At 47.7% G+C, this 26,856-nt stretch overlaps 1 protein-coding gene across 4 annotated transcripts in view; it reads left to right on the top strand.

Annotated features, from left to right (window-relative positions):
* APC2 (APC regulator of WNT signaling pathway 2) overlaps positions 1-26,856 on the top strand; it is a 264,775-nt gene that overhangs the window by 124,105 nt on the left and 113,814 nt on the right. For 3 of the 4 annotated variants that reach the window (XM_063455534.1, XM_063455532.1, XM_063455533.1), the window contains exons 5-7: positions 1,936-2,119; positions 10,366-10,474; positions 10,715-10,828. In XM_063455534.1, coding sequence (XP_063311604.1) covers positions 1,936-2,119; positions 10,366-10,474; positions 10,715-10,828 — 407 coding nt within the window. The remainder of the gene's footprint in view (positions 1-1,935; positions 2,120-10,365; positions 10,475-10,714; positions 10,829-26,856) is intronic. The other variant, XM_063455535.1, reaches the window with a different exon arrangement.

The raw sequence follows: 26,856 nt of genomic DNA, 5'->3' as shown, positions 1-26,856 counted from the left end.
ACACGAGCCTGAGCAAGCATCCTGCCCATCCCTGCAAGAGTGGCTGGACGCCTTATTTCACCGCTTCTGGGAGACACTGGAGCGGCGAGCAACCCAACCTCCGCCTTCGTGTGAAGGAGATGCAGAGGGGAGAGGAGGAGAGGGACGGAATAGACCCTTCCCGGGCACAGCCACACAGCGTACACCCAACGGCGTGAGCCCATCTAGGTCCAAGGGGCTAACCCCCCCAAAGCACCAGCCACAACGCCGGAGAGCCATACACCGCTTGTGGTGGAGTAACATCAGGCTCCTCCGTGGCGCCCACAGAGGGAACGACCCGGCCTCCCGGAGCACCCGAGTCTGTGGTCAAGAGGTGCTGACCGTAAATGAGGCCTGGAGCGGGGGGAGGGACCCTCCGCCACACGCGCACTCATCCCGCTTACCGGTACCCCCAAGTGCCGCCTCCCAGGATGCCCAGCAGAGGTATCGGCTAAATCTGATGGTCCAACGACCGTCCACACTCTCCGTTCTCACACTACACTGTCTGCCGCTGCTGCACGAAAGACCTGATAACGGAGAGACACAACGCCACAACCTTACCGCAGACGGCCGTTTCAGGCGCTTCCCCTCACATGCAGGTCGGTGGACTGCACAAATAATGGACTTAAAAGCAAAGAGTAAGCTATTTACTTACCCCTCACCTAGGTCCACACTAACAGCACCCGCCGAGCCTCATCATACCTACACTTACCGCTGTACAGGACTGCGCTGCAGGAGAGGGAGAGATCCAGCCGCTATAACAACCCACACGGTTAGCTTGCCCAAAGCCTGCTCGGTGTATACACACCTGTTCGTTAGGACTGAAGCACCTGAACATCGAAGCACACACTGTTATAGAGTTAATCGGTTTTATGCTACCGTTCATTGACACACTAAAACGTATGTTGGCTATCCCACTGCAATGGGAGCACTATGTGTTCACCTACTATAACTGTATTCTCACAGCTTGTATTATACCACATAGTTTAAGGACAGTTAGCAGGGGGCCTGGGTTGCATACCAACACTGCATTTTCACTATCTGATATTATAGAGTTAAGCATGCTTACTGACAGTCCACTCTGGGTGCCATAGATGGACTAACTGCTTAAACGCTCAATGTAGATGCAGCCTGCCCTATGTTATCAGCTCTGCGCATCACGCAATATGCCTGCTTCCCCTCACTATAACACTATACAGCTAGGTAAATATGTTTGACAGTGGAGCAATTGGGGCAGCCACTTGGCATGCTAATCTCAGCACTTAACTTGTTCTGCTGCAAGAATATAATGCCATGCTAATAAGTAACGAAACAGAATCCGAGTTGTCTAACTTACAGCAGGTTTAATCCGTTATGTTGTACTCATGAACAATACCATATGAGTACTCAGTAATTTCCCCTGCACCCATTGCCTAAACTACTGTTTATGTTATTATGTTACACTTAATCAATATAAAACGAGGCTCTCTCTCATAGGAGATGTTGCATTGTGTTATGTGATCCCAATCTGTATGGCAAACGTACATCCCCTCTTTATTCCGTACCCCATTTAACACCTGCCTCAATAAAAGAAAGATTGACAAAAAATATGTTCAACCTTCGATGGCAAGGATAGGTGGTTAAGGCCCGCACTTTTAACCTAACATTGCCTTTCAAGGGATGATGGATTTGATCAGATAATGCAGAAGTGTAGTTTCCACATTATCAGTGCAGATTCAGGTGTGCCAGTCCGTAGGAAAAAACAAGAGCCCCAGCTTTCCAAAATAATTTGACAGAAAACTACGGGATGGTCCCTATAGACCGATGGAACCATAACCACTACAAAAAGCTGTAATGCTCCTGTTTTTTAGAGTGTCTCTTTAGTTTTGCATTACTCTAATCTCTCATACTGACAACCTCTGTTCATTTTTCCCCCAGCTCTGCAGGGTGAGGTACCTGGGGTGTACAATCAGTTTTCATCTTCTACTCTTGACTCTGAAGTATCTGAGATCCTGAGTCGAAGTTTAGGAGTAACCTCACTGCAATCAGAGGCCCCACAGAACAAGGGAAGAGAGGAAACAAGAAAAAGTTCTCTGCTGAAAGTAGAACTGGATAAAGAAAGGTGAGGTCAAGTTCAAAGTGAAAAAGTTGTATATCAAAATGACAACTTGGTATACAGAGATAGATAATGTATACTATATTCAGGGCAATGGCAGTGAAGTTTTAAAGGGACAACAAAACAACGTTAGCTTAATAAAGCTAAAGCAGTTTTTGTGTCTAGCCTCTCCTTTACTGTTGCAATTGATGGACTTCACATCTGGAATTTGCCCCTACCTCTTGATCTGTTGGTTTCTGCTGTCTTAACCACATGTACTCACCTCGGTCCAAATGAGACATCACAAACCTCAAAACCATAAGTAGATGGGGAATGTAATCCACTTTAAATATACAGTATGTAAAACAGAAAGTTATGGTAATTTAGTTTAAATATAAAATAAAAAATCAATTATGCATGACAACATTTTTGCTGTATTGACAAAGGCAGCACAGAACTAAGTTTTTCCAGGCTTGTTGATAGACAATCCTGGTGGGCTCTCTTATAGCGGAAACATTTTTTAAATCACAGCAGCTATAAACCACTGTTATGCATAAGAATGGCATCAGGGGTCATCATAATGCTTACAAACTATACCACCAATATGCACACAATCCATTTCTACTTTGACCAAAATGTACTCTACGTTACTGAAGTGTAAATGTACTCCTTTTCCTTGAAATTATAAGCATGCGTGAACAGGGTCTCACTACCTCCTGTATGTGAGTCAAGATTATAAGTTGAACTTTTTATAAATGATAAGCATTTGATCATTTCAGAGGAGTAACAAGATCATGTGGTGCCGTGGGCAAGTCCATAAGCCCATTTCCCACACCAGCTTCTGTCTCATTCACACACTAGCTCACACACACACATGCAGAGTGACACATACAAACACACTGACACACACAGTACCCTCACTAACACACAGTAACCCATGCATACACACTGATTCATAGAGTGAGCCATACATTCATACTGTCAGACACACAGAGTGATCCATACAAACACACTGACAAACATTGTGACCATATACACTCAATGACACACACACAGTGTCTCCTACACACAGCAACTTATGCATACATGCTGAAACACAGAATGATCCATATAAACACATTGACACACTCTAACTGACATGCACACACAAAGCTGCTCTAGACTTTGTGAGGGCTTAGGCCAAACTTAAACATGAGGCCTCATTGGTACCCATAATGAAAAAAAGCAAGCAATAATAATACTGAATGGTTCCCTTGTGTCTAGTGGTGGAGACTCCTTCATGTTTCCCCTCTGCATGTGACACAGTTTCCATCTAGGGGGTGCCAGCATACCACTCCACACCCACTGCCTCAACTTTCAGTCTACCCTGCAAGGCTGCAATCATAACTCTTCTGGCCCCTTAAGAACACAGTTGCTGGGCCCCCACCAATCCACATATGCTCACACATATGCTTCCAGACATATAGATACACACTTACACACACTTATGATACAGACACATACTGAGATTTAAACTGATAGACATACAACTCACATAGTGATTCTGTGGTCCAGTGGGGATCTGTCACCGACTGCAGGCTGTACTCACGTGGCTGTGATGGGCAGTTTCTCCCTTCCATCAAGGCCTCCTCTGAATACTGGAGGAATAGATCGGACATCACTTCCTCCCAGTGCAGCTGTGCATTTGGAGAGGCTGTACCTTATTAGGGTCCATGCCATTATTGGATTTCACAATGTGACCAACCGGATCCCAAAGCATGGCCGGTTCCCTTTATAGTATATGGGCCGTACCCTCCTGATGGAGCCACTCCTGTTGCTGGAAGCTGTGTTTCCCTTTCTCCCCCCGCCCCATCTCTCTCTCCCCCCCAGCTCCATCCATGGATCACTTTTCATTTCTTTTGTCTGTGTAATGGAGCTGTTGGGCTGCCTCTGCCAAAGCCTTTTTTTATCTTCTAACTTCCCCCACTATACATTTAATAAATATGTATTTGTGAGGAAAAATAAAATAAAATGTAGAAATCCACACCTATTGTCCTGCAACTGGGCATCTCCATCTTAGGCACACTGTCAATCTTGTATTAGTTCTGTCCTTTACACCTGGCTTTCAGGAAGCATACTAGCATACCGACAATAAAAAAAATTAGCAAAGTTTGCCCAGAACTGTTTTATGATACAATTTGCTAAATCTTTAATTTAACTTAAAAACAAAACAGTGCATCTCATGAATGAGCTTAAAAGGTCAAAAGTTTCCAATGTTTAATTGATTGTTTATTTGTTGGTAAAGATTTGGTCAAACATAAAAAGTTGGCTACATACAAGTTTGGTACATACACTGAACAAAATTATCATGCTGCAATAATCATGCTGTCTAATCAGCATCTTGATATGCCACACCTGTGAGGTGGATGGATTATCTCGGTAAAGGAGAAGTGCTCACTAACACAGATTTAGACATATTTGTGAACAATATTTGAGAGAAATAGCGCTTTTGTGTACATAGAAAAAGTCTCAGATCTTTGAGTTCAGCTCATGAAAAATGCGTCTATAATTTTGTTCAGTGTATAGAACTCCATCTAAAAAATGATTTACATAAGCACTCAAGTGTAGCTTAAAGGACCACTTTAGGCACACAGACCACTTCAGCTCAATGAAGTGGTCTGGGTGCCAGGTCCATCTAGGATTAACCCTGCCTACTGTAAACATAGCAGTTTCACAGAAACTGCTATGTTTACAAATGGGTTAATTCAGCCTCTAGAGGCTGTCTCACTGACAGCAGCTAGAGGCGCTTCCGTGCTTCTCACTGTGATTTTCACAGTGAGAAGACGCCAGCGTCCATAGGAAAGCATTGAGAATGCTTTCCTATGGACTGGCTGAATGCACGCGCGGCTCTTGCCGCGCATGCGCATTCAGCCGATGACGACGGAAGGAGGAGGAGAGTCCCCAGCGACGAAGGGAGCCTGGCGCTGGAGAAAGGTGAGTATTTAACCCCCTTCCTCCCCCTCAGCCCGGCGGGATTGGGACCCTGGCACTATAGTGGTCCTTTAATATTGTAAAGCGCTGTGGAATTAGTTGGCGTTATATAAATACCAATAATAATAATAATAGTCTGTGCCGTTTTTAACATATACTTTATGATGCAAACATCTGCTAATGTTGTAAGTTCTGTATCATGCTGCTAAAATTGATTCTGGCTGTTTCTCTCTGTTCTGCTGCTGCTGCACCCATGCAGAGCCTGCCACTCCTCCCTTCTTCCTCTTGCAGTCCTTGCTTTGCATGAGGCTGAATCCAAACAGGAGAGACACCCAGAGGAGAGTTTAGCAGAGTTACACAGTGTAACGGATCACCTGGCACCCCGACTTGGTACCTCCGTTAATGGATGCTCCTAGTGCTTCCTGAGGACTCCAAGCACTCTGGCAGACACCATAATCACCGAATCCGAGAAACCTTTAAATTCTCCCAAGCGTATGAATGCTGTAGACCATTGAATAGGAACCATACGAATAGGCTTGTACTCCTAGCAGTCAACTGGAACAGCATACAATAAATCCTTCCCCCAATAATGAGACGACACATCACTTTGAGGGTAAAACAGGAACTCTGGACTGGCTCATCCAGCCTGGCTTTTATTTCCAACTCACACATACAGGCCACACCCAGGGGGAGGCATAAAAGAACCAATGACATAGATGTTACCTCCCACACATCCCCTCCCCTTAGTGTGACACATAATCCCATTATGCATACAGTGTAAAATATACTTTTACACAACTTTCATAACTTTAAAACCATACATCACATTCACATAAAAATACATATCCACAATCAATCCATTCAGGGGAACAACATATTAAAAAATGGCATGAATCCGACCAGGGGTTCAAAAGTTACTAAAAGTATCTTTTGTTCCTTTCTGGCAGAAAAACATCCCCACAATGCACCCTGGTTTCCTCCCTTCTGCCCTGGAGTTAATTGGAGAAGTAATCCAATTACCCAGGACTAAAGGCAGACTCCATTAACCACATGGTTGCAAAACAACATAAAACACTTTAAAATACATAAAGTCACATTTACACATAACACACAGACATTTCACCTATCCCCAGATAGCTGGGATCTGCACGCACAAAACTACCGAATAGCGCGCAGATCCTACTCACACAGTACAATTGCCATGGAGCTAAAGTCTTTCCCATAGTCTTTCATTATATGAATAGGCTCCATGGTATGGCTATCTGGGGTATCACATTCCCATAAAGTCTGGTCCATAGTCCAAAGGCAAGAGGCGGGCAATCAGCCCCCTCCAAGGACACGTGGCGAGGTCGGTTTCGCCACACTTCTCCCCTTTACCCCCCAGACTAACAGGGTACTTGACCTCCTGCCGGTCAGTGCCCTTGTTAGTCCAGCAGCCCACCCACAAGACAGAAACAGCAGAGCAGCCCACCCACAATAAACAGTTACTACACCTGGGTGAGGGAGAATCTTGTCCAGGTTCAGGTGCCTCACCACGGCTGTGTGGGGGACTGGTAGGCTGCCTTGGTAGGTTGCTGAGGGGGCAGAGACCAGCGGTACTCTGTCCTGTTGCCAGCACTACCACGGGAGTAGTCTGGTTGGAGCCTGGTTGCTGGAGACCGACTGTCTCCCCTTTAAATAAACCGCTCTGCTGCTGGAGACCGACTGTCTCCCCTTGAGTTACACCGCTCTGCTGCTGGAGACCGACTGTCTCCCCTTGAGTTACACAGCTCTGCTGCTGGAGACCGACTGTCTCCCCTTTAGTTACACAGCTCTGCTGCTGGAGACAGACTGTCTCCCCTTTAAATACACCGCTCTGCTGCTGGAGACCGACTGTCTCCCCTTGAGTTACACCGCTCTGCTGCTGGAGACCGACTGTCTCCCCTTTGGCTAAACAGCCCTGTCGTGGGGGGGAAGTACCGACCGTCCCTACCCCCTGTGCTGGAAGTGCAGAGACCACTGTCCCATCTGCACAGGTGTGGGGCTTACAGTCTCCCCCTGGTACATTAAGCTGCCGCTGGGGAGAGGTGGTAACCAGCTCCTCTCCCATTAGAACACTCTGCCGCTGGGGAATGGAGACTGGGCTCTCTATTCCCTGTACATTAATGATCCGCCGCTGGGGAGAGGTGGTAACAATCTCCTCTCCCATACATACTTCCCGTCTCTGTGGAGGGAGACCGACTGTCTCTCCTCCCAGCACAGAGTCCTGCTGTGGGGAAAAGGGGTCTGGGCTCTCCATTCCCTGCTGGATACTCTGCCGCTGGGGAATGGAGACTGGGCTCCCAATCCCCAACAAATCACACTGCCGCTGGGGAGGGAGGACGGCCCCTTCAGCTCCCTGTAACTTGGGCGCAGAGACCACGGTCCCATCTGCGCTGGTGTGGGGCTTACTGTCTCCCCTTGGTGTGCTAAGCTGCCGCTGGGGAGAGGGGGTAACAAACTCCTCTCCCTTACACACTTTCAGCCGCTGGGGAGCAGGGCTGACCCTCTGTACTCCCTGTAGGCAGGGCGCAGAGACCACGGTCCCATCTGCGCTGGTGAGGGGCTTACTGTCTCCCCTTGGTGAGCTGCGCTGCCGCTGGGGAGAGGGAATAACAAACTCCTCTCCCTTACACACCTTCAGCCGCTGGGGAGAGGGGATAACAGGCTCCTCTCCCTGCACCGTAGACTGCCGCTGGGGAGCAAGAACGGCACCTTCAGCTCCCTGTAACGCACACTGCCGCTGGGGATCTGGGCCGACTGCCCAGCATCCCTGTAGGGCCGGTAGAGAGACCGCAGTCCCATCTCCACCTGCCATCTGTGGGTCTTCCCAGGACCAATCCGTGAGGCCCCGCAACATTTGTGAGTAAGGGCCCGGTGGAGAGACCTTGGTCCCATCTCTACCTGCCTGTTGTGGTTCCTCACAGGACCAGTCTATGAGGACCCCCACTTCGGGTTCCTCCCGCCGCCTCAGGGAAAGACGGCTAACCTCCTCGGATGCAGCCTCTACTCGGCTGCTGTACCGCTCCTGCTGCTGAGCATACTTCCTCTCTTTTGCCAACCGGAATTCTCGGTCCAGCCTTGTGTTTCGCTCAGCCATGACCTGGTTCCAGATCACCCGGCGTGTCTCCATGGGTATATCATCCCCATACTCGGCCACTCGCTGCCTCACCTCGGCCAGCCAATCATCTCCAGAGCCAGAACCTTCCATACTTGTCTGCTCCCAGGGGCGCTGCACGACTGCTAGCGTTGCCCTCAATTTGTAAATCCAAACAGTGTCGCTGAGCTGCTTTACCTCACACTAGGACGCCATCCCACCGCTTGCCACCAATGTAACGGATCACCTGGCACCCCGACTTGGTACCTCCGTTAATGGATGCTCCTAGTGCTTCCTGAGGACTCCAAGCACTCTGGCAGACACCATAATCACCGAATCCGAGAAACCTTTAAATTCTCCCAAGCGTATGAATGCTGTAGACCATTGAATAGGAACCATACGAATAGGCTTGTACTCCTAGCAGTCAACTGGAACAGCATACAATAAATCCTTCCCCCAATAATGAGACGACACATCACTTTGAGGGTAAAACAGGAACTCTGGACTGGCTCATCCAGCCTGGCTTTTATTTCCAACTCACACATACAGGCCACACCCAGGGGGAGGCATAAAAGAACCAATGACTGTATGCATAATGGGATTATGTGTCACACTAAGGGGAGGGGATGTGTGGGAGGTAACACATTATGCATACAGTGTAAAATATACTTTTACACAACTTTCATAACTTTAAAACCATACATCACATTCACATAAAAATACATATCCACAATCAATCCATTCAGGGGAACAACATATTAAAAAATGGCATGAATCCGACCAGGGGTTCAAAAGTTACTAAAAGTATCTTTTGTTCCTTTCTGGCAGAAAAACATCCCCACAATGCACCCTGGTTTCCTCCCTTCTGCCCTGGAGTTAATTGGAGAAGTAATCCAATTACCCAGGACTAAAGGCAGACTCCATTAACCACATGGTTGCAAAACAACATAAAACACTTTAAAATACATAAAGTCACATTTACACATAACACACAGACATTTCACCTATCCCCAGATAGCTGGGATCTGCACGCACAAAACTACCGAATAGCGCGCAGATCCTACTCACACAGTACAATTGCCATGGAGCTAAAGTCTTTCCCATAGTCTTTCATTATATGAATAGGCTCCATGGTATGGCTATCTGGGGTATCACATTCCCATAAAGTCTGGTCCATAGTCCAAAGGCAAGAGGCGGGCAATCAGCCCCCTCCAAGGACACGTGGCGAGGTCGGTTTCGCCACACACAGCCTGCTTATCTCTGTTCTGATCGGCACAGGTTTAGCACAAACTGAATTGACAGAGAGGAAGGGAAAAGGCTGGTTTTTAACCTCTGATTTTAGAGAAATCTTGACATTTGCTGGTCAGTTCTGCTAGCACAATATATAGATAGAATTTGATTATCTATGATTTAAGATTAAGTTGTATTTGTTATGATTGGTAAATTCAGACTTGAATATGTTTTGTAAAACAGTTTTTTTTTTTTTTTATATAAATTCTTTATTTTCATTGTGCATGAAAGAACATTTGGCATACAGGGCCACGACAGCAGCTGCATGCTTTTTCACAACATTTTAACATTGTAAGGCATGGCAGATTAAACAGCACATTTTGTTTTTTTAAGAGAACACATACAAAAATTACTTGCTTAATAACATTGGTAGATTAGTTTAAACATGTGTAGGTTGTCAAGCTTATAGTTAGTGTGATCTCGTTTGAGGTTCAGTTTAAGTACATGACATTGCTATTCTGTGAGGGTCCAGCGTTTATGCTTTTCTTTTTTTTTTTTCCTTCTTCCTTTCCTTTTTTTTCTATTTTTTTTCTTCCTTTCCTTTCCTTTCCCCTCTTCCCTTTCCCCTTCCTTTGTCCTTTCACTTTCCTTTTCCATAAATATCTGCTTAGATTCTCGCTACAATAAAAAGTTATGGACAAGCTACGCGTTATAAAAGATTCTTACACGTTAGACATTAGCATAAGTATTTGTTCGGTTCATGAGTATGAACCAGCAGTAAAACAGTTTTTTATGGTATCTGCACTTGACTTATGTCCCATATTTTACTACAAGACCAACCACACCAATTTCTCTATTCATTCTGCATTATCATAACTCTGTTAAAGCTAAATATACATATGCAAATGTCTTAGTTGTGTGTTTGTACCTATATCTGCCTGGAAATTTCATATTCCAGGGTTCTGTTGTTGGGGGAGATTGATAAGGAGGAGAAGGAAAAACTCTGGTATTATTCCCAGCTCCAAAATCTGTCCAAACGCCTGGAGGAACTACCTCGTGTGGAGACGGTAAGAAGAGGTTTAACATTTCAGAGAGAAGTGTCTTCTAATTCTTTGCCACATTTTATTTTCTATGTCCTAAATCAGTTTGTTTAATACATTGCGTCTGTGCTTTCTTATCATGCTTTGTTGACTCTACATTTTTTGTGTTTCCAATGTGTGTCTTTTCCTATTCACCTACTCAATATGGCTTCATTAGTTTGGTTCTATTTCACCTTCTCCACATTTTTTTTTCAAATTTGCCCTCAGTTTTCTCTTCAGATTGATCTTATACGGCAGCAGCTAGAGTTTGAATCAGAGCATTTGCGCCGTTTGCTGGAGGAGAGATTTGGGACAGCAGATGAGATGGTTCAGAGAGCACAGGTGAGATGATGCAGAGATGCAATGTGTTAAATTATAAACATTTGTCTACTGAAGTAATATTCCTTTTATGAATGATAATATTACTAGCCGTAGCAACTGCAACCTGACAAGTACTTTCAATTACTGCTTCTCAAACTCAGTACCATTTAGGGTATATGTTGCTTGTGCTTTCCTCAACCCATAATGCATATCGTTGCATTTATCTATATTACATTTTCATCTGCCACTGGGCTGTCCAGGCCCTTCATTTTTGCAAATCCCTCTGCAGCAAAGTAATATCTTACTCATACTTTATTATGATAAAGGGTTAGGAGTAGCCTGGTGGCATTCCCCAATAATGGGGCAAACCGTTTTGCAACAGTTTGCCGTCTTACCTGGGTCCAGAGGGAGCTGAGCCTCCTTTACAGCTGGTGACACACATCCAGCTTCTGCAGAGCTGCAGAAGTCAGATGCTGATCTTTCTGGTTATTCATTGGGTGTTAGATGATGAATGAATGACCCTCTATGCAAAGAATATGCACAGAAGTGACATACCAGAACTACTCCTCCCAGAGCAATTTAAAGTATCTAAAATAACTTGCTGCACATACAGAACGAGTCAAGACACATGTAGTTGAAAACTTGTAACTGTACAGTAACCATTTGTGAAACCTTGTATCTAATGCCTTAAATAATAGACCACATCAAATGCACAACCCTTATCTCTATTTCCATTTATCTCTTTATAGAATGCAATTAAGTACATTTGAGATGATTGTTCTTTCATAAAATTATGCTGATTGCTACTAATGATGTTGTTCACAATAGACACTTGCAATTAGTTCTGTTCCTAATGTAAATTCAGACGCATTTCGGCAATTTGGGTGCTTCTGAATGTCCTAATTGACAAATGCAGAATTTCGGAAGTGCCGAGCCGAATTGCTGAAGTGTCGAATTACCGAAGTGCTGAATTTTGGAAGTGTCGAACCGAAGTGCTTGGGATTTCTGAAAAGTGGCAAAACAATAGAGGGAGGGAAAATTATGTGAATGATGACAGGAATCTAACTCTAAACCTACCCCTAACCCTAGATTTGTAATTGCTTGTGGTGGTCAGGGGTAAAGGTAGGGTTAGGGGTAAGGTTAGGGGCAGGGTTAGGGAATTGCCAAAGTCCTGAATTGCCGAATTTCGGAAGTGTCGAACTGAAGTGCCGGAGTTCAGAATTGCCAAAGTCCTGAATTGCCAAAGTTCAGAATTTTGGAAGTGCCGAATCAAACCAATTTTTTTGCCCATGCACATCCCTAGTTCACAACATGTTTGAGTATATTTCCTTGAAGGACCCCTCATTTCCCCATAACAACTGCATGTCAATGACTTATACTTCGATTACATTCATGGGTGGGGGCTGGGGGAGGACATTACGTCTCCCTGGGATTTTTTTTCAATACCATTTTTATTGTGAATGTCAGATGGAAATGATATATCTGATATATCATGTACAATATCATTCTTTAAAATTTGTGAATAATGAGCAGTTATACAGTGGACATAGCAGAGGAAATACGGTACATCTAGTTTTTCTTTTCATAGGTAACAAAACATATTTAAAAAAAGAAAAAAAATCTGAAGAAAACCAATGTAACAAAAAAATGAGGCAATGTGTACATCCAGTTTGCTTAGATACTTAATGTTCAGTATATGTAGGCATTATCACTTTTGTGATGTCTGCAATATGTCACATCAGACTGTATAATAAGTATAGATTATACTAGCTTTAGTGTAACTATAATCTTAATTTTTTTTTTTTTTTTGTAAATCTTTCTTTTATTATGGCATTTGCGTTATGGGGTACATAACATAAAGAGGGGGTACAGTGGGGTAACATGAGTAATTGTCAGCAAGATGGTACACAATACATCCCTAAGAAAGACTGCCAAATTTTTTTGTTTTTTGTGGGCGTCATGTAAACATAATAATACAAGCTTGGTTAATATAATGATTAGAAGAACAAGAATAAGAATAATTGGTGCTTAACAGTGGGAATCCAATGATTAAATAAGAACATACAGGCTGAACTGTACAGGCTAAAGCTGGCCTATGGAGACTGAATTAAAACAATGTGAACAACAGTAGTCAAAAGTATTCTAGCCCAGCAGTGGGATGCACAGTAATAGCAATGAATGCAGTGTAAATATGCAGGAAGACCCGTGTAGTGTTTACAGTTTGGTTGGTAGCATAGTATCTCGTAGAATAATGTTAACCTCCGCTCAGGGCACCGCTTATCATACTAGTCTTAAGACATATTTTCAGTAACATATAAATGTGTTAAATCTAAAGCAGACCCATCGAGTAGCTATTGCCTAACCTATAATGCATTTACAAGAGCCTGCTGCTCAGTGTGTAGGGTGCTAGCCTAGACATACATATACTATAGAATTGTGTCATGGTTATAGCAGAGTAACGTAACACATGGCAAGGCTGTTTTTGTGCTAGAGTGCGTAGCATTTGCAGAGTCTAAGATATCGTGTGTGAGACCCGCTATGCTGTGGTATGAGGCCATGTAACTGCGTTAGGGCAGGCGGGTATACTATGCTCATAAGGTACGAGATCTGCAGAAGTACACTGTTTAGGCTAACTGGCTTAGGCATTGTTTTAGCATATTACTTGCGTGTCAGGGAACCTCATAAGGTCATGCTAAACTGGTCAACGGAGGTAAGGTACAGGAGCAAACATAAGGAATTCAATAGACTTTGTTCAAAATTTACGTCCCAAGTCCTAGCTAAGCGCTAGTCATATCGCCAGGCTGTAGCTGACATGTCCGTTAGTGTCTATCAATGGAATCAGCCCACTCCGCGGGGTATGAGAGCTGCTCGGTTGCCGGCGGCTCGTCTGCTGTGGCTCGGGATGGTGGCCTCGTGGAGCTGTGCCAAGTCGGAGGTCCATTCCGGTCTGCAGATATGCCTTCTCCGATGGTGAGGACGACTGATTTTCGTCGACGCTGCGGTGTCGCCGTGCTCAGGGGTCGTCTGTCTTCGGCCTGAGGCCTTAGTAGGCGCTCGTGCCCTTTTGCCATTGATCCCATCAACAGGATCGTGGGCCCAGGGTTCCGCCGGATTCCGATCTTCTCCCTGGGTGTATGGCAGGCTATGGAGGAGTTCCTCCTGATGAGCGCCCAGCTCAGATGAAGGACGAACGGTCCCAGCAGCAGCTTCAGCCGCTCGGTAGGTGCGTCTTGTGGGTATACCAGTGCTTCGCATCCGGTGTGTCTCCGGATTAGTTTGGCCTGATCGGTGGCTGGATATCGGGGGTGTTTGCGGCGCTCTGCCTCGCAAGCCTGGTGTGCGGTTCAGTCTCTGGAGATCGTTTGTAGGCGGGCGTTGCTTTGTTGTATTCCTCTTAAATAGGGAGGCAGTTTGGTGAGCTCCGGGCTCTTTACAAGCCTTTGCCATGGCTTGGGGCGGTTTCCGCCTGCTCATTTGCAGCCGTCGGAGGAATGAGAGCCTCCTGCTTCGTCGCCATCTTAGGGCTTTCTTCCCGGCTTGGGCCGAGGATGTCCGCCGTGGGGCTGTTTGCAGCTGAGGGGGTGAGTGTAATCGATGCTGACCTTGTTCGATCCGATACCTCCTTTCCTCCAGCTTAATCCAGAAATTCTCTAATATTTTGTCTAGCCTGTACATCAAGTCTGCCTGGTCTTCAACGGGGTCAGGGTGCCGCGTGGCTGACGCCATGTTTAGAAAGTCATTAGCTGTCTCTGTGGGTTCGGCGGCTGTTTCCCCTGTCTCCAGCATGTCAGTACAGGCCCCTCGATGTGGACCGGGATCACCCCCGCCGGTCCAGAGGGGGAGGTAACGGGGCACCATCATGTTAGCGTGGGCCTTTGGGCAGCACCGGTCTGGGAGATCGGCCGCCTCTCCCGTCCGGTTCCCTCTAGGCCGCATGTTTCAGGGTTTGCTGTGGCGGTGATTCGTCGGATCTCCTACCTCCACCGGGTGATGTACCCCTTACAGGGAGTATGTTGATCGCTTTGTAGGTTTTAGATGAGGTTAGAAATGCTTATTTTGTTAGATTTGGAGAGGAGCTCGAGCATTACACGTCTCTCCACCATGGCAGTCAGGCCCCGCCCCCAAATCTTAATTTTATTAATGACAGGAGGCAAATATTTGCTTAAGTCTCTCTTTACTAGAACTCCACAGCAGCACATTAACAGTGAAAAAAAACAACCAATAAGAAAAAAGTAATTCAACCATAAAAGGCCCCTCCCAACCAACTATTTCCTCTTTCAAGCTGCGACAAAAATATACATGAACAAAAAACTCAACAGTAGCATCCTAAGAACTCAAATGAAGTCAGCTGATGACTGACATCCAACTCAAAACGAACGTAGAACAGTAGATAAAACCTTGAACTTTATCTTGAAGAAATTTTGAACCTGGATCAGTAGACGAACCATTAAACTGAAACGAGAAACAAAATCGAAACACTGATTAGTGAATGAAATGTACTGTGATAACATGAAGACCCATAATCAATTACCGGCAATACAACACTGAATGAAATGTACTGTGAAAACATAAAGACCCACAATCACTTACAGACAGTACAACATACCCAAAATCATACCCTGACTTCCCTCAGGAAGGCAAATAATTGACGTACCTAAACACAGACCTGGAGAACAGACTACCAGCTAGAGGAGGTCAAAAAAGGAACCAGGGTAGGGTGAAACTGGGAGGCAAATATTCGCCTCCTGTCATTAATAAAATTAAGATTATTCTAGCTTTAGTGTAACTATAATCTAAAATTTTATAACATGACAGGAGGCTTAATATTTGCTGTTTTAAAGCTCAGACAGCAAAGCGAACGAAAAACTATATCCACTGGTCTAACCTAAAATAGGCAGAGGGTACGTTCTCGGAAACAGAAGTAAATGCATGATGTGCTGGCGAGATGCACCCGCCATGCACGAATCTGGAGCCGCCGCGCCACTAACCGAAGATGTTCTGAAGGTCGAATACAGCACACCAGTGCCAACCCTAAGTCCATCGCACCAAGGTAGGAGATGATACCGGATATCTCTGACAAAGAAATCAATGACTGACCGGAACGCGAAAAGAGAAGAGGGAAAGGATCGCCACCTACGATTCAGAGTTGTCGCCACGCAGAGTCTAGGAGGGCCGTGGAAATACGTGAAGAATATAGCTGTCAAATCCGACTAGTACGTATAGCCATCCTGAAAATTACCCCTTTCGGAGAGGAAAAAGAAGCGTCGACATCTAAGGCCCGGACGCCGAAACACGTCTGAACAAATAAGACATAGTAAGATGGCAAAACAACGTCAAAGGAAAAGTCCTGAGGATCAGGCCTATCCCGGAGGAAAGATAAACTGCGCGTACGTCCTAGAGAGAGAACACCTAGGCCTCGGAGGTCATGCCAATCACACTGAGACATCCGCCAACCAGTGAATCCTGACCAATGGGAAGACCTCTAATCAATACGTGGACCGCTGATCTAGCTATAGAATCCAAATGACACTAGCGTCCCAGGCCAAATAGGAGTGACCGAAAGTCCAGAACGCTGGCTACAGGGCCTGAAAAGAAATCAGAATCCATCATGCCGACAAGTGGCATCAACCAATACCTGGGCCCCAGGCCGATCGCGATAGTGCCTCAGCACCCCAGAAGGAGCTCCCAATGCCGAACCCACGTGGAGGAGAGCGTCCACCGCTGAACAAACCTGATCCATGAGCCCGCAGAAGCAGGTCTGGACCAGTTGGTTCATCCATGAAGCCAAAAAGGTCCGGGCCCGGGTAGATCACCCAGATAGATGCAGAGAGAGAACATGACACGCGTAGGACAGGAGAATTGTTGAGGCCAATTAGGGAAAACGGCGAAATCTTCGGCACTTGACAGAGGGATAAGCATCCTACCGATCCAGTGAACCAATCTCGTGGCCAGAGATAATGGTGTCCCACGATGGTGTTTAAGATTCTCGGGTTGAACACCGGATGGGAAAAAAATCCCCTACCTTATCTATACCCCAAAATCGAGGTGAAGAAGTTCTGCGCGTTCGGATTCCACTGGGCCTGGCCTGGTCGAACAGAGTTCGGATCTCAATGTCCATGGGGGAATGATGCACCTGTAAGGAGACTGGAGCCGGCGGAAGTCAAGTCGGTGGTATGAGAACTGCATGACAAATCCTCGAGCAGTCTACAGAATGGACATGCATGTTGTGGCGGAACCAACATCGCCCCTGTGAACTGGAGAAGCCTGGTTGCTAGTCTCCTGCCCTGCGACTATGGCCCTGGGGTGTATTAACCCTGTAAGAAGTTTATTTGGGCACAATGGATTTTTGCATGCTGTTCCTGGCCCTTTAAACATTTGGGAGCAGTGTTACAACTTTTAAACTGGCACTTCGAATGCAGCCGAAGTCGAAGTGGCCGCCATTCGACAAACGAACACGTGGCGGCGGCCCTTTTAACTTATTTGAACGTGGTCAGCGGTGTGTGCAGCCAAATCTATGGAACTGTTTACGGCTACTCAATTGCACGAACACCGCTGACCCGTACCTTCTTCGACACCGCAGCTGGAGACTAAGTCCCGTTCGAAGATTCAAACGCTCGTTCGAATGGGACTTAGTCATTTTCTCGGTGTAAAATAGACCGACCGCACAGCCCAAATCCATGGAACTGTTGTGGGCATGAAAATGTGCCTACGGTCGGCCAAATGTGACTTCTAACTATGATTTTTTATTAATATTGGATGTATGGTTTTAGAGTTATGAAAGTATGTTTAAACTGTACGGATAATTGGGTTACCTCTCAGGCTAAGGGGAGGGAATCTGTGGGATGTAACCACTGTGTGATTGGGTAATGCATAATTGTATGTGGGCGTCTCCCTTGCAGGGGAGAATTGCATAAAAGCAGAGTGTATGTCATTAAACCAGAGTTCTACTTTACCCTCAATTTGGAGTGCCGTCTCTTATTGGGGGAATCTGCTACAGGGGATTGCTATGCTTGCCATACTCCCTTGCTAAATCACTGCTAAGCTCTTGTAAGCGCTGGTTCCTGTTCTGCTCTCTGGAGGAGTCTACGGTGGTTATGGTGTCTGCTGCAGTGCTTGGAGTCCTCAGGAAGCGCTAGGAGCATCCTTCAACGGAGGTACCCAGTCGGGGTGCCAGGCGATCCGTTACACATGTCCCCTAGCCCAACTCCCTCCAACACTGGCCGATCCTAGTGAGGAGAAGGGCCGAGAGTGGTAGGATGGGAGAAAGGACGATTCACGGTGAAAGATCGTCCTCACGGAAAACTGGGTTTTTCGCGATGGGATGAACCAAGTCACCTGCCCATGAAGCTCCTTTATAACGGGTCCCTGAAGGGACGAAGTTTAGCCAGTAGGACCATTGCTCCAACCCCAATATCCATGTGTGTTCCGTGCAGAGAGAAACCCACCTATTGCCCGGCAGGCAAAGGGGCGCAGGGCCCAGTCCCATAAGGAACACAGGTCTAGGTGAGCTTCCTGGATAGAGGGCCCAGCATGACCCGCAGTCTGTCCTACGCCAGGCATAGGGTGCGCTCGACCCCTATCTTAGGGTCCTGTCCTGTGCACGTCATAAACGTGGCGACTCGGTCCCGAACTCCAGGGGCATGGTTAACTTGTCCGGGAGCCTGGCCTGGGCATTCTGCCTGACGTTTCCTGCAGATTCCTCACTCCAACAGTCCGCGGACCCCGCTGCGTCTAAATCGCGCAAATCGCACAAATCGCGGGTAGAGACCATTCCAAAGAACTATATGTCAAATCTACCACGGGTTGAACCAGGGTTCGCCGTAGGCGTCCGGGGAGGCAGCCTTGTCTACTACACTCGTCGTTGCCCCTGGCGCGGATGTGTCCCCTGTCTCACCCTGCCACTAGGGTGTGGATGTCATAGTCCTCGCTCCAATCATCCCCTCCCTCTGAGGGGGAACTGGTCTGCCTGCCATTCAGCTACGGCTGCCATGGGTGGGAAGGGTACGGAGACCTCCTTCCCTGCGCCATATAGGTGGCTGTGCCTGGCCGACACCATCGGGCCCAGATGCCTTGCCAGAGCCTTACCCTTCCGGGAGTGTGGTTCAGGGCCTTCACTCTTCCAGTAGCGCTTCTGCGCACCTGCCTGCTCTCGTCTAGGAGAGTCTGACTCAGCCGAGTCGTCTGCCATCTGAGGGGCCCTTCTAGTGCCCCACCCTAGAAGGGATTGAGGGAACCTGGCCCAAAGCCTTTCCCCTGGATGCGGCATCCGCCGCATGAATCATTGCCTGCAAATAGTGTTCCTGGGTAGAAGGGTCCGTAGGGGGTTAAACTCAGGCCATGAGGCATCCAGGTGTATAGTCACCATCAGAATAAACGGGGCAGCACCCCAAAATAGTGGCAGAGGCAGCGCATGTTAGGCACAAGCGTGAGTATGTAGTGGGTAGGCTTGGCATTCAGAGATAATGGCACAGACAAAGCAGGCCAATCAAGGCGCACAGAGAAAGCAGGCCAATCAGTGTGGCACAGTCAAAGCAGGCCAATCAAGGGGCACAGAGAAAGCAGGCCAATCAGTGTGGCACAGTCAAAGCAGGCCAATCAGTGTGGCACAGTCACAGCAGGCCAATCAGTGAGGCACAGTCAATGCAGGCCAACCCCGGTATGTAGGCAGCCGTGCCTGAGGGTAGTCCTGTAGGCATGCAGTAAGCAAAGTCATACAATCCACAGTAGTTGCAGGACCCACTGGCGGTGCAGACAGGCAGGCCAGTGAAGGTCACAGCCCCTTTTAGAGTGGTCCTCAGCCTATAGGTACCCTTGACAAAATAAAAGGGCGGGGGGTGGGGGGTGCGTAAGGCTGAGAAGCCAACCCTATGTCTTAATAATCATGGTAGAGATAAAAACAGGACCCATTGTAGTGATAATAGCACCCCTAAGCGGTAAACCAGCCAATGTATCGAAACCGGCAATATCAAAACATATACATAGATATCTAAATTGTAGGGTCCCAGAATCACAGACCCCCAACACAGAGTGGAACCGTCCAGGACCAAAACAAGATAAAGCAGGCAAGATACAGAGGAGATATGGGGAATGTTCCAACTCACTGTTTAGTGAATAAACCAACAGAATAAACTAAAATACCAAAACAACGACCGCTGCAGCGACTGGTCGCACGTTCCTAGAGCTCCCCACCGAGAGAGCCAAAATCGGGCAAAGAAAATCAGCCTACCTGCACCCACAGTGTTCAGGGGGACTACCCTTGCCAACAGGACTAAGATGGGCCGAAAAACAAAAAAGCCCAGACCTGACAAGGCCAGCCCTGGGCTCACAATTGGAGATCTTTGGCGGCAGGCGCATGGCACCAACGGGCCCAAGATGGCCGCCCTCACGGGAGGCTGTTCTGATTTTTCGGATGAAGACTCACTGGGAGCCGAAATAGAATACCCGCAGGCACCAGAGAGGCCCATACGAAGACCACAGGGCCCAGAGGCGTCCCCGGTGACTAAATCTGGCCTGAAGGAGATGCTGGCCGAACTCCAAGAGCACATCTCAGCGGACATAGCTACAATCCGCGGGGACCTGAGGGGCCTCACAGGCCGCATCGGGAAACTCGAACACACCACCACAGAGCACTCCCAGCAACTAAACGAGCTCCAGCAAACAGTACAGGAGTTACGACACCTAAATCAGCTACATGATGCCGAGTTGCTGCCCAGGAGGACTCCCGGCGCCAAAATAACATAAAGGTGCGGGGGGTGACGGAGGAGATACCGGACGCTGAACTCCCACACTTTGTGAGACACCTGATAGGGGCCTTATTACACCCCCGACAGGCTAAAGCAGTGGCGATCGAAGGCCAATTCCGAATACCCAAACCCATCAGAGCCCCGAAAGCTGCCTCCAGGGACCTGGTGGTTCGTTTTAAAAGCGGGTCAGACAAAACTGCAGTCCTCACAGCACTGAAGGGACAAATACCATATAACTTTGAGAATATGCCCCTCACTGTGTTGGCCGACCTCTCGGGGAGCACCCTAGCGTGGAGGAAGACGCTCCGGCCATTCACGGCACTTCTCCAGCAGAATAACATCCGCTACCAGGGGAGGCTCTCCCGTACACTGCTGGTGCATCACGGAGCAACTCCGCATGCCGTCCACAACCTCCAAGGGCTACCAGCCCTGGGGCTACCCCTGGATGCACTTACTCGGGATAATCAATCTGAAACGCCCTCTCACTCTTGGGACCCGGCAAACATCCCCCCTTTTGTTCCCTGACGGAGCACCTCGGATGCCTATGCAACCGCAACCACCTGAACAGGTGCAGCCACCAACCGTGACTCACATGGTCGCTAGCCTATTTTGCCTTACGTTAAACCCATAACATTTTACTTTACCACCCCTTTAAAAAGAGAAATGATAACTTTTTAGTTTTTTTATGGCTACGACACTCTTCCCTCTAGTGGCAAGAAGTAACTACACTCAGCACGTCTAGCCTGTGACCAGCTATACATTTTTACTTTAGTATATTAATTTACCTAACACTCGACCTACCTGAAGAAGGACACACGCCCACTACTGACACCAGACACCCGGGGAACAACGATACTACCCTCCATTGTAGCCAAGGACGAGCGGGACGCCGGGCACAAACCACACCTCGTATTGCCACTAAGGGACTTACCAAGCCAAGGTATTGGCTGACAATGCCGCATACCCTCGAGCAAGGACTTGCAGTCATAACCCTGCCTACTGGTACCAAGATGTCTTAGTAATTGTTTTGATTTTTGTTTTAAATTTATTTATGTTTTGATAACTACTAGCTGTCTGCCTTCACTTAAATGTTACTGGAGACTAGTCCAACACCTAAATGCAGACGTGTAAATCCGGTTGATAACCCAATTTTGCAAACATCACACCTGCTGGCACTGCTATAAATTCACAGGTTAACCCTTGGGGGTTATAAATAGCTTAAATGTATAATTTTTTCTTTTTTTTTTTCTTTTTTCATACACCCCAAACAGGCACAGCGGACCATCACAGTATGTAGCTTTTACGGTTAAAACAACTATCACTTTACCAACTGAAGCAACTGTTTTAAGCTTCGTATCTGCCAGCTAGTTAAACCAGCTTGACATAACTAGCTACTGAAAATATACAGAACCAACATATACATCTCATGTTCTCTCTTAAGTTCAAATTATTGTTTAAATATATGTTACCGAATGCTTGACTACTCTACCTTATGTGTCTACTAGTAACTGAAAAAAAAAAAAAAAAAAGGTTCGCTGTTATTCGAAATGCCATGCTCTGTTCAACATTGTTTATGATTATTAAGCTTGTGTAAGCTATCGTGGCTAGAAAAGCATGTACTGTTAAGCTATGCACAAAAATAAAGAATAAAAAAAAAATAAAAAATACCAAAACAACCGGATACAGGACCTAATCAAAGGCCATAGGCACCTGAGTTAATTTATACAGATTACATACACACATATAGTAACGGACAGAGCACTGTGCATAATATGAATTAACCCCTTAAGGACGAGTGACGGACGAGGTCCGTCACTCAGGGGAATGTGTTAATGACGAGTGACGGACCTCGTCCGTCACGCGGTAAAATTAACCCCAGATCGCCGCAATCGTGTATTAGAGGCAGACCGGGAGCACCGGATCGGGCTGTCCCAGTACATATGCCCGCTCTGACAGCATGTCAGAGCGAGCACATGTGCTCTGTATACTCACCTCCGCCTCCCTGCACTTCTGGGTTCAGTGTGAAGTGCAGGGAGATGGATCAGTGCTGACCCTGCCCCCTAGTGAAAAAAAAAAGTTAAATTAAAATCCCACCCCCCTTTACCCATTTTAATAAAAAAATAACCCCTTCCCAGCCAATTGATCACTGACTACAGTGATCAATTGGCAGGGATTACATTTTACTATGATCTGATTTTTTGTTTAACCCCTGAGGGTTAATTATTTTTTCTTTTTAACCCTCAGGGGTTACATTTATTTTATTAATTAATTTAAGTATTTTAAAATGATATATTTAGCTAGCTGGGGTGGGTGGAAGTTAGTGGGGAATTGGGGGATTTAGTGTTAGGCTAACTAGGGGTTAACGTTAAAAAAAGTTTTAAAATAAGCTTTAAGGGGGGCGTGGCCTGGATGCCGGAGAACATGGCTGCTTAACTCCACAGCTCCGATCCACACCAGCAATAATTATAGCGTACCGCCTCGCACACCGCCGCAAATGGGCTGCACCAAACGGGCTGAACAGCCACAAACCCCGAGGAACACCTTACCCGGGTCACAGACCGGACCGATGGATGACTACCTCCACGCAACCGCCGGGCCCATCCCGGGATCCCCGACCTCCAAAATGGCGCCTTCCTCACCAGCCTCATCGAGCGCCAGCTCCGACCACACCACGCTGGCAGACATCGGCGCGGATCTCAAGCGCATAACGATGTCCATGGCGACTAAGGATGACCTGCAACACCTCACCGCCTCACTACACAAGGCAATTAAGGCAGAGCTGGCTGGTCTGAAAACGGACGTCGCGGCCCACGAGGCCCGCATACACACCATTGAGCAACAGCAACTGACAGCCGAAACCCATGCTGCAGCTACTGACACAGCCCTGAAAAGGCAAGGGGCTCTGATCCTAGCAATGAGAAGACAACTAGAGGATCAAGATAACAGAGGACGCCGAAATAATATCAGGGTAAGAGGGGTACCGGAGACACCAGATGGGGAGAACGTAGAGGAAATACTCACCTCCCTATTCCGTATCATACTCAAAGAAGCACTTATAAAATACGACAGGGCGCACAGAGCACTCCGGCCCCGACCCAAAGAAGGGATCCCCAGAGACATAATCTGCTGTCTCCACTCCTTCCCACTAAAAGAACTGATTATGACAAAAGCGAGACCCCACTTGAACTTTAGAGGCGCAGAGGTCTCGCTATTCAATGACCTCTCGCCAATGACCTTGGAAGCTAGATGGGCCCTGAGACCAGTTACCACCCTGCTAAGAGAAAAGAACATACCTTATAAGTGGGGCTACCCTTTCAGCATCCAAGGAAGGCATAACAACGAATGGGTCATAGCCAAATGGCCTGAGGAGGTACCCCCATTCCTGCAACGCCTAGGCCTACCACCGACGCCCATACCAAACTGGGTGCTTCTTCCATTGGAGCCGAGACCACTACCGCAGAGGCAAACCAGAAGGAGAAGATGGAACTCACCAGGCGACCCGCCCCAGGGCCCCCGGGTCAACCTGGAATACCCAGAGGGTAACCGAAGCACCGAAGGCTGGCCCTGGCTCTCCCCTGCGGGCCCCACACCTCCAAATCATCACCATCCGCAGACACCCTGACTAGAACGCTGACGAGATCACACAATGCTCCACTACAAGGAATGACTCACAGACCATCATCAGGTACTCTGACTATGGGACTGGAGGCATTAGCATAGGTTTGGGTGGGGGGTCCCTGCGGAGGGGCCTGGGGCAGCCCGACCAGGAGAACTTCACCGTTCGGGGAATCTTGACCCCTCTCTCCCCCCCTCCCTCCCTCCCTCCTAGCCACCCTAGCCACACTAACGTGGACGGACAGGACAACCCAGTTAGGACACACCCGACGTACTTCACCCACATCCTAAGTAGGCGCCTCGCCCTAGCTGACCGACGCCCGGCCGCGCTTCCCACCTCTTTCATTGTGCACACCTGATACTGCGGGGTATAGACGGGGTACCCTAGGACCTATCCACTGGGACACCGCCAGATACTACCGTAGGCACACAAACTCCCTCTCCCCGGAGAGGACCACCTTAACCACTACCTAGAGTAGCATCACACACCCTACACACCTACGCACCTCACACCCACGCACCCGCATACCACTCACTACCTCAGACCGCAAAGGGATTACTCCACACCGCACACCACACGCACCACACAGGACCGAAGGCACACACCAGACTCCAGTGACACAGACGCCCACACCGGACCCACACACACACACACGCACACACACAAACACACACACACACCACCCCACAGGAATAACACTCACCTTCGTTACTCCCTCCACGCCTCATGCCCCGCGGCCACGCCCCTTTGGAACACCCCCCAGATCAAACAGAAGGCCTGCGATGCCGTTCGACAAGCGAAACTCCCAAGGACGACCCTCGGGCACAGAGCCACAGTTCGGTGTCCCGCCATAAGATAAGACACTTCATCGACAGATGGGCTCTTACAAGATGGCATACCGACCGGATCCAATAAGAATCACCACGCAAAACTGCCGAGGACTGAACTTGCCGGAGCACCGGACTCACCTTTTACGGGAACTGCGGAGAGAAAGAACGGCAATAGCCCTTCTACAGGAAACGCATTTCCGGGAAGGCTCGGCCCCCGCTCTAAGAAATAAACACTACCCCACATGGTACGTCAGCAACCATCCCGATGCTAAAAAAGCAGGAGTCGCGATCCTGCTGGCAGCCACACTGCAATTTAAGGAACATGACACACTCATAGATGAGAACGGCAGATACGTGTTTGTCAAAGGAGAGATATCGAACCGTAGATACACACTAGCAACGATTTACATCCCCAACAACAACCAGTCGCGCTTCCTAAAAATCACACTACAGAAACTGGCAGACTTTACGGAAGGCACACTGATAACGGGAGGAGACTTCAATGTACCACTGGACCCGAACATGGACTCCTCCACAGGACACAGCAGCATCCCGCAAAGAGATATAAAGAACATCCACCACTCGCTAAAGACGTTACAACTGATCGACTGCTGGAGAACAATGCACCCATTAGACAAGGACTACACCCACTACTCGACCATACACAGGAGGTACTCTAGGACAGACTTCTTGTTTATACAAAAAGAGGCTCTAACGAGACTCCAGAACGCTACCATACATGCAGTGACATGGTTGGATCACGGCAAAGTCTCAATAGAGATTGACTCCCCATTCACAAGACCCACAAAAAGGACCTGGAGACTCAACGACACATTACTGACTGACATACCACTGAAGGAACAAATCACCCAAACACTAACAAACTACTTCACTGAAAATGAGACGGGTGATGTCTCGGACATGACTATCTGGGAAGCACACAAGAGCGTAATACGTGGCAAACTTATACAACTTGCTTCGCAACGTAAAAAAGAAGCAGGCAGACTCATGTCCGAACTTATAGACCGAATCAATACATTAGAAAAGCAGCACAAACGTAGCCAAGTGGAAGACTCATACAAAGAACTCCTAGAGAACAGAAGGCAACTACACACCCTGTTACTCCAGAGACACACCCGCCAACTACGAAGATCGAAAGGATTCTTCTACCTACATGCGAACAACGCAGGGAGACTACTCGCGCACATGCTCAGAGGGCAACAACAACCCGCACAAGTACACAGACTGAAAATGCAAGGAGACACGACCACCCAACACCCGGAGAGGATCGCAAAGGAATTTCTCACCTATTACACCTCACTATACAACACACACGAACCAGGCAATGAAGCACAAGAACGCACTAAAAGAGACCGCATGACACATTTCATACAGGAGCACCTCCCCACGACAGTGTCCACAGCGGAGGCTGAAACACTCAACCTGACGATCACGAGGGCGAATTAAGGGCAGCCATTAAAACGACCAAAACAGGCCGCGCACCAGGCCCGGACGGACTGACCCTAGACTACTACAAACGCCTCCAGGACATCCTACTCCCCAAGCTCACAAAAGCCCTAAACGCCATCACAGAAGGGAACGGGTTCCACACTGAATCACTGACAGCTACGATAACCGTAATCCCAAAACCAGGAAAAGACCTGGAGATCTGCAGCAGCTACAGACCAATCTCCCTATTAAACATCGACACAAAATTATTCACCAAAATTCTAGCTACCAGGATAGGCATGCTAATGCCAACATTGATACACCCTGACCAAACAGGATTTATACCGGGAAGGGAGGCCCGAGACAGCACCCTCAGAGTCAACACACCACTCCTCCTGCTGTCCACGGACG

This window comes from Pelobates fuscus, chromosome 5 (assembly GCF_036172605.1).
Source record: "Pelobates fuscus isolate aPelFus1 chromosome 5, aPelFus1.pri, whole genome shotgun sequence".
In the NCBI taxonomy this organism is placed as follows: Eukaryota; Metazoa; Chordata; class Amphibia; order Anura; family Pelobatidae; genus Pelobates; species Pelobates fuscus.
This window is presented reverse-complemented; position numbering and strand designations above follow the sequence as displayed.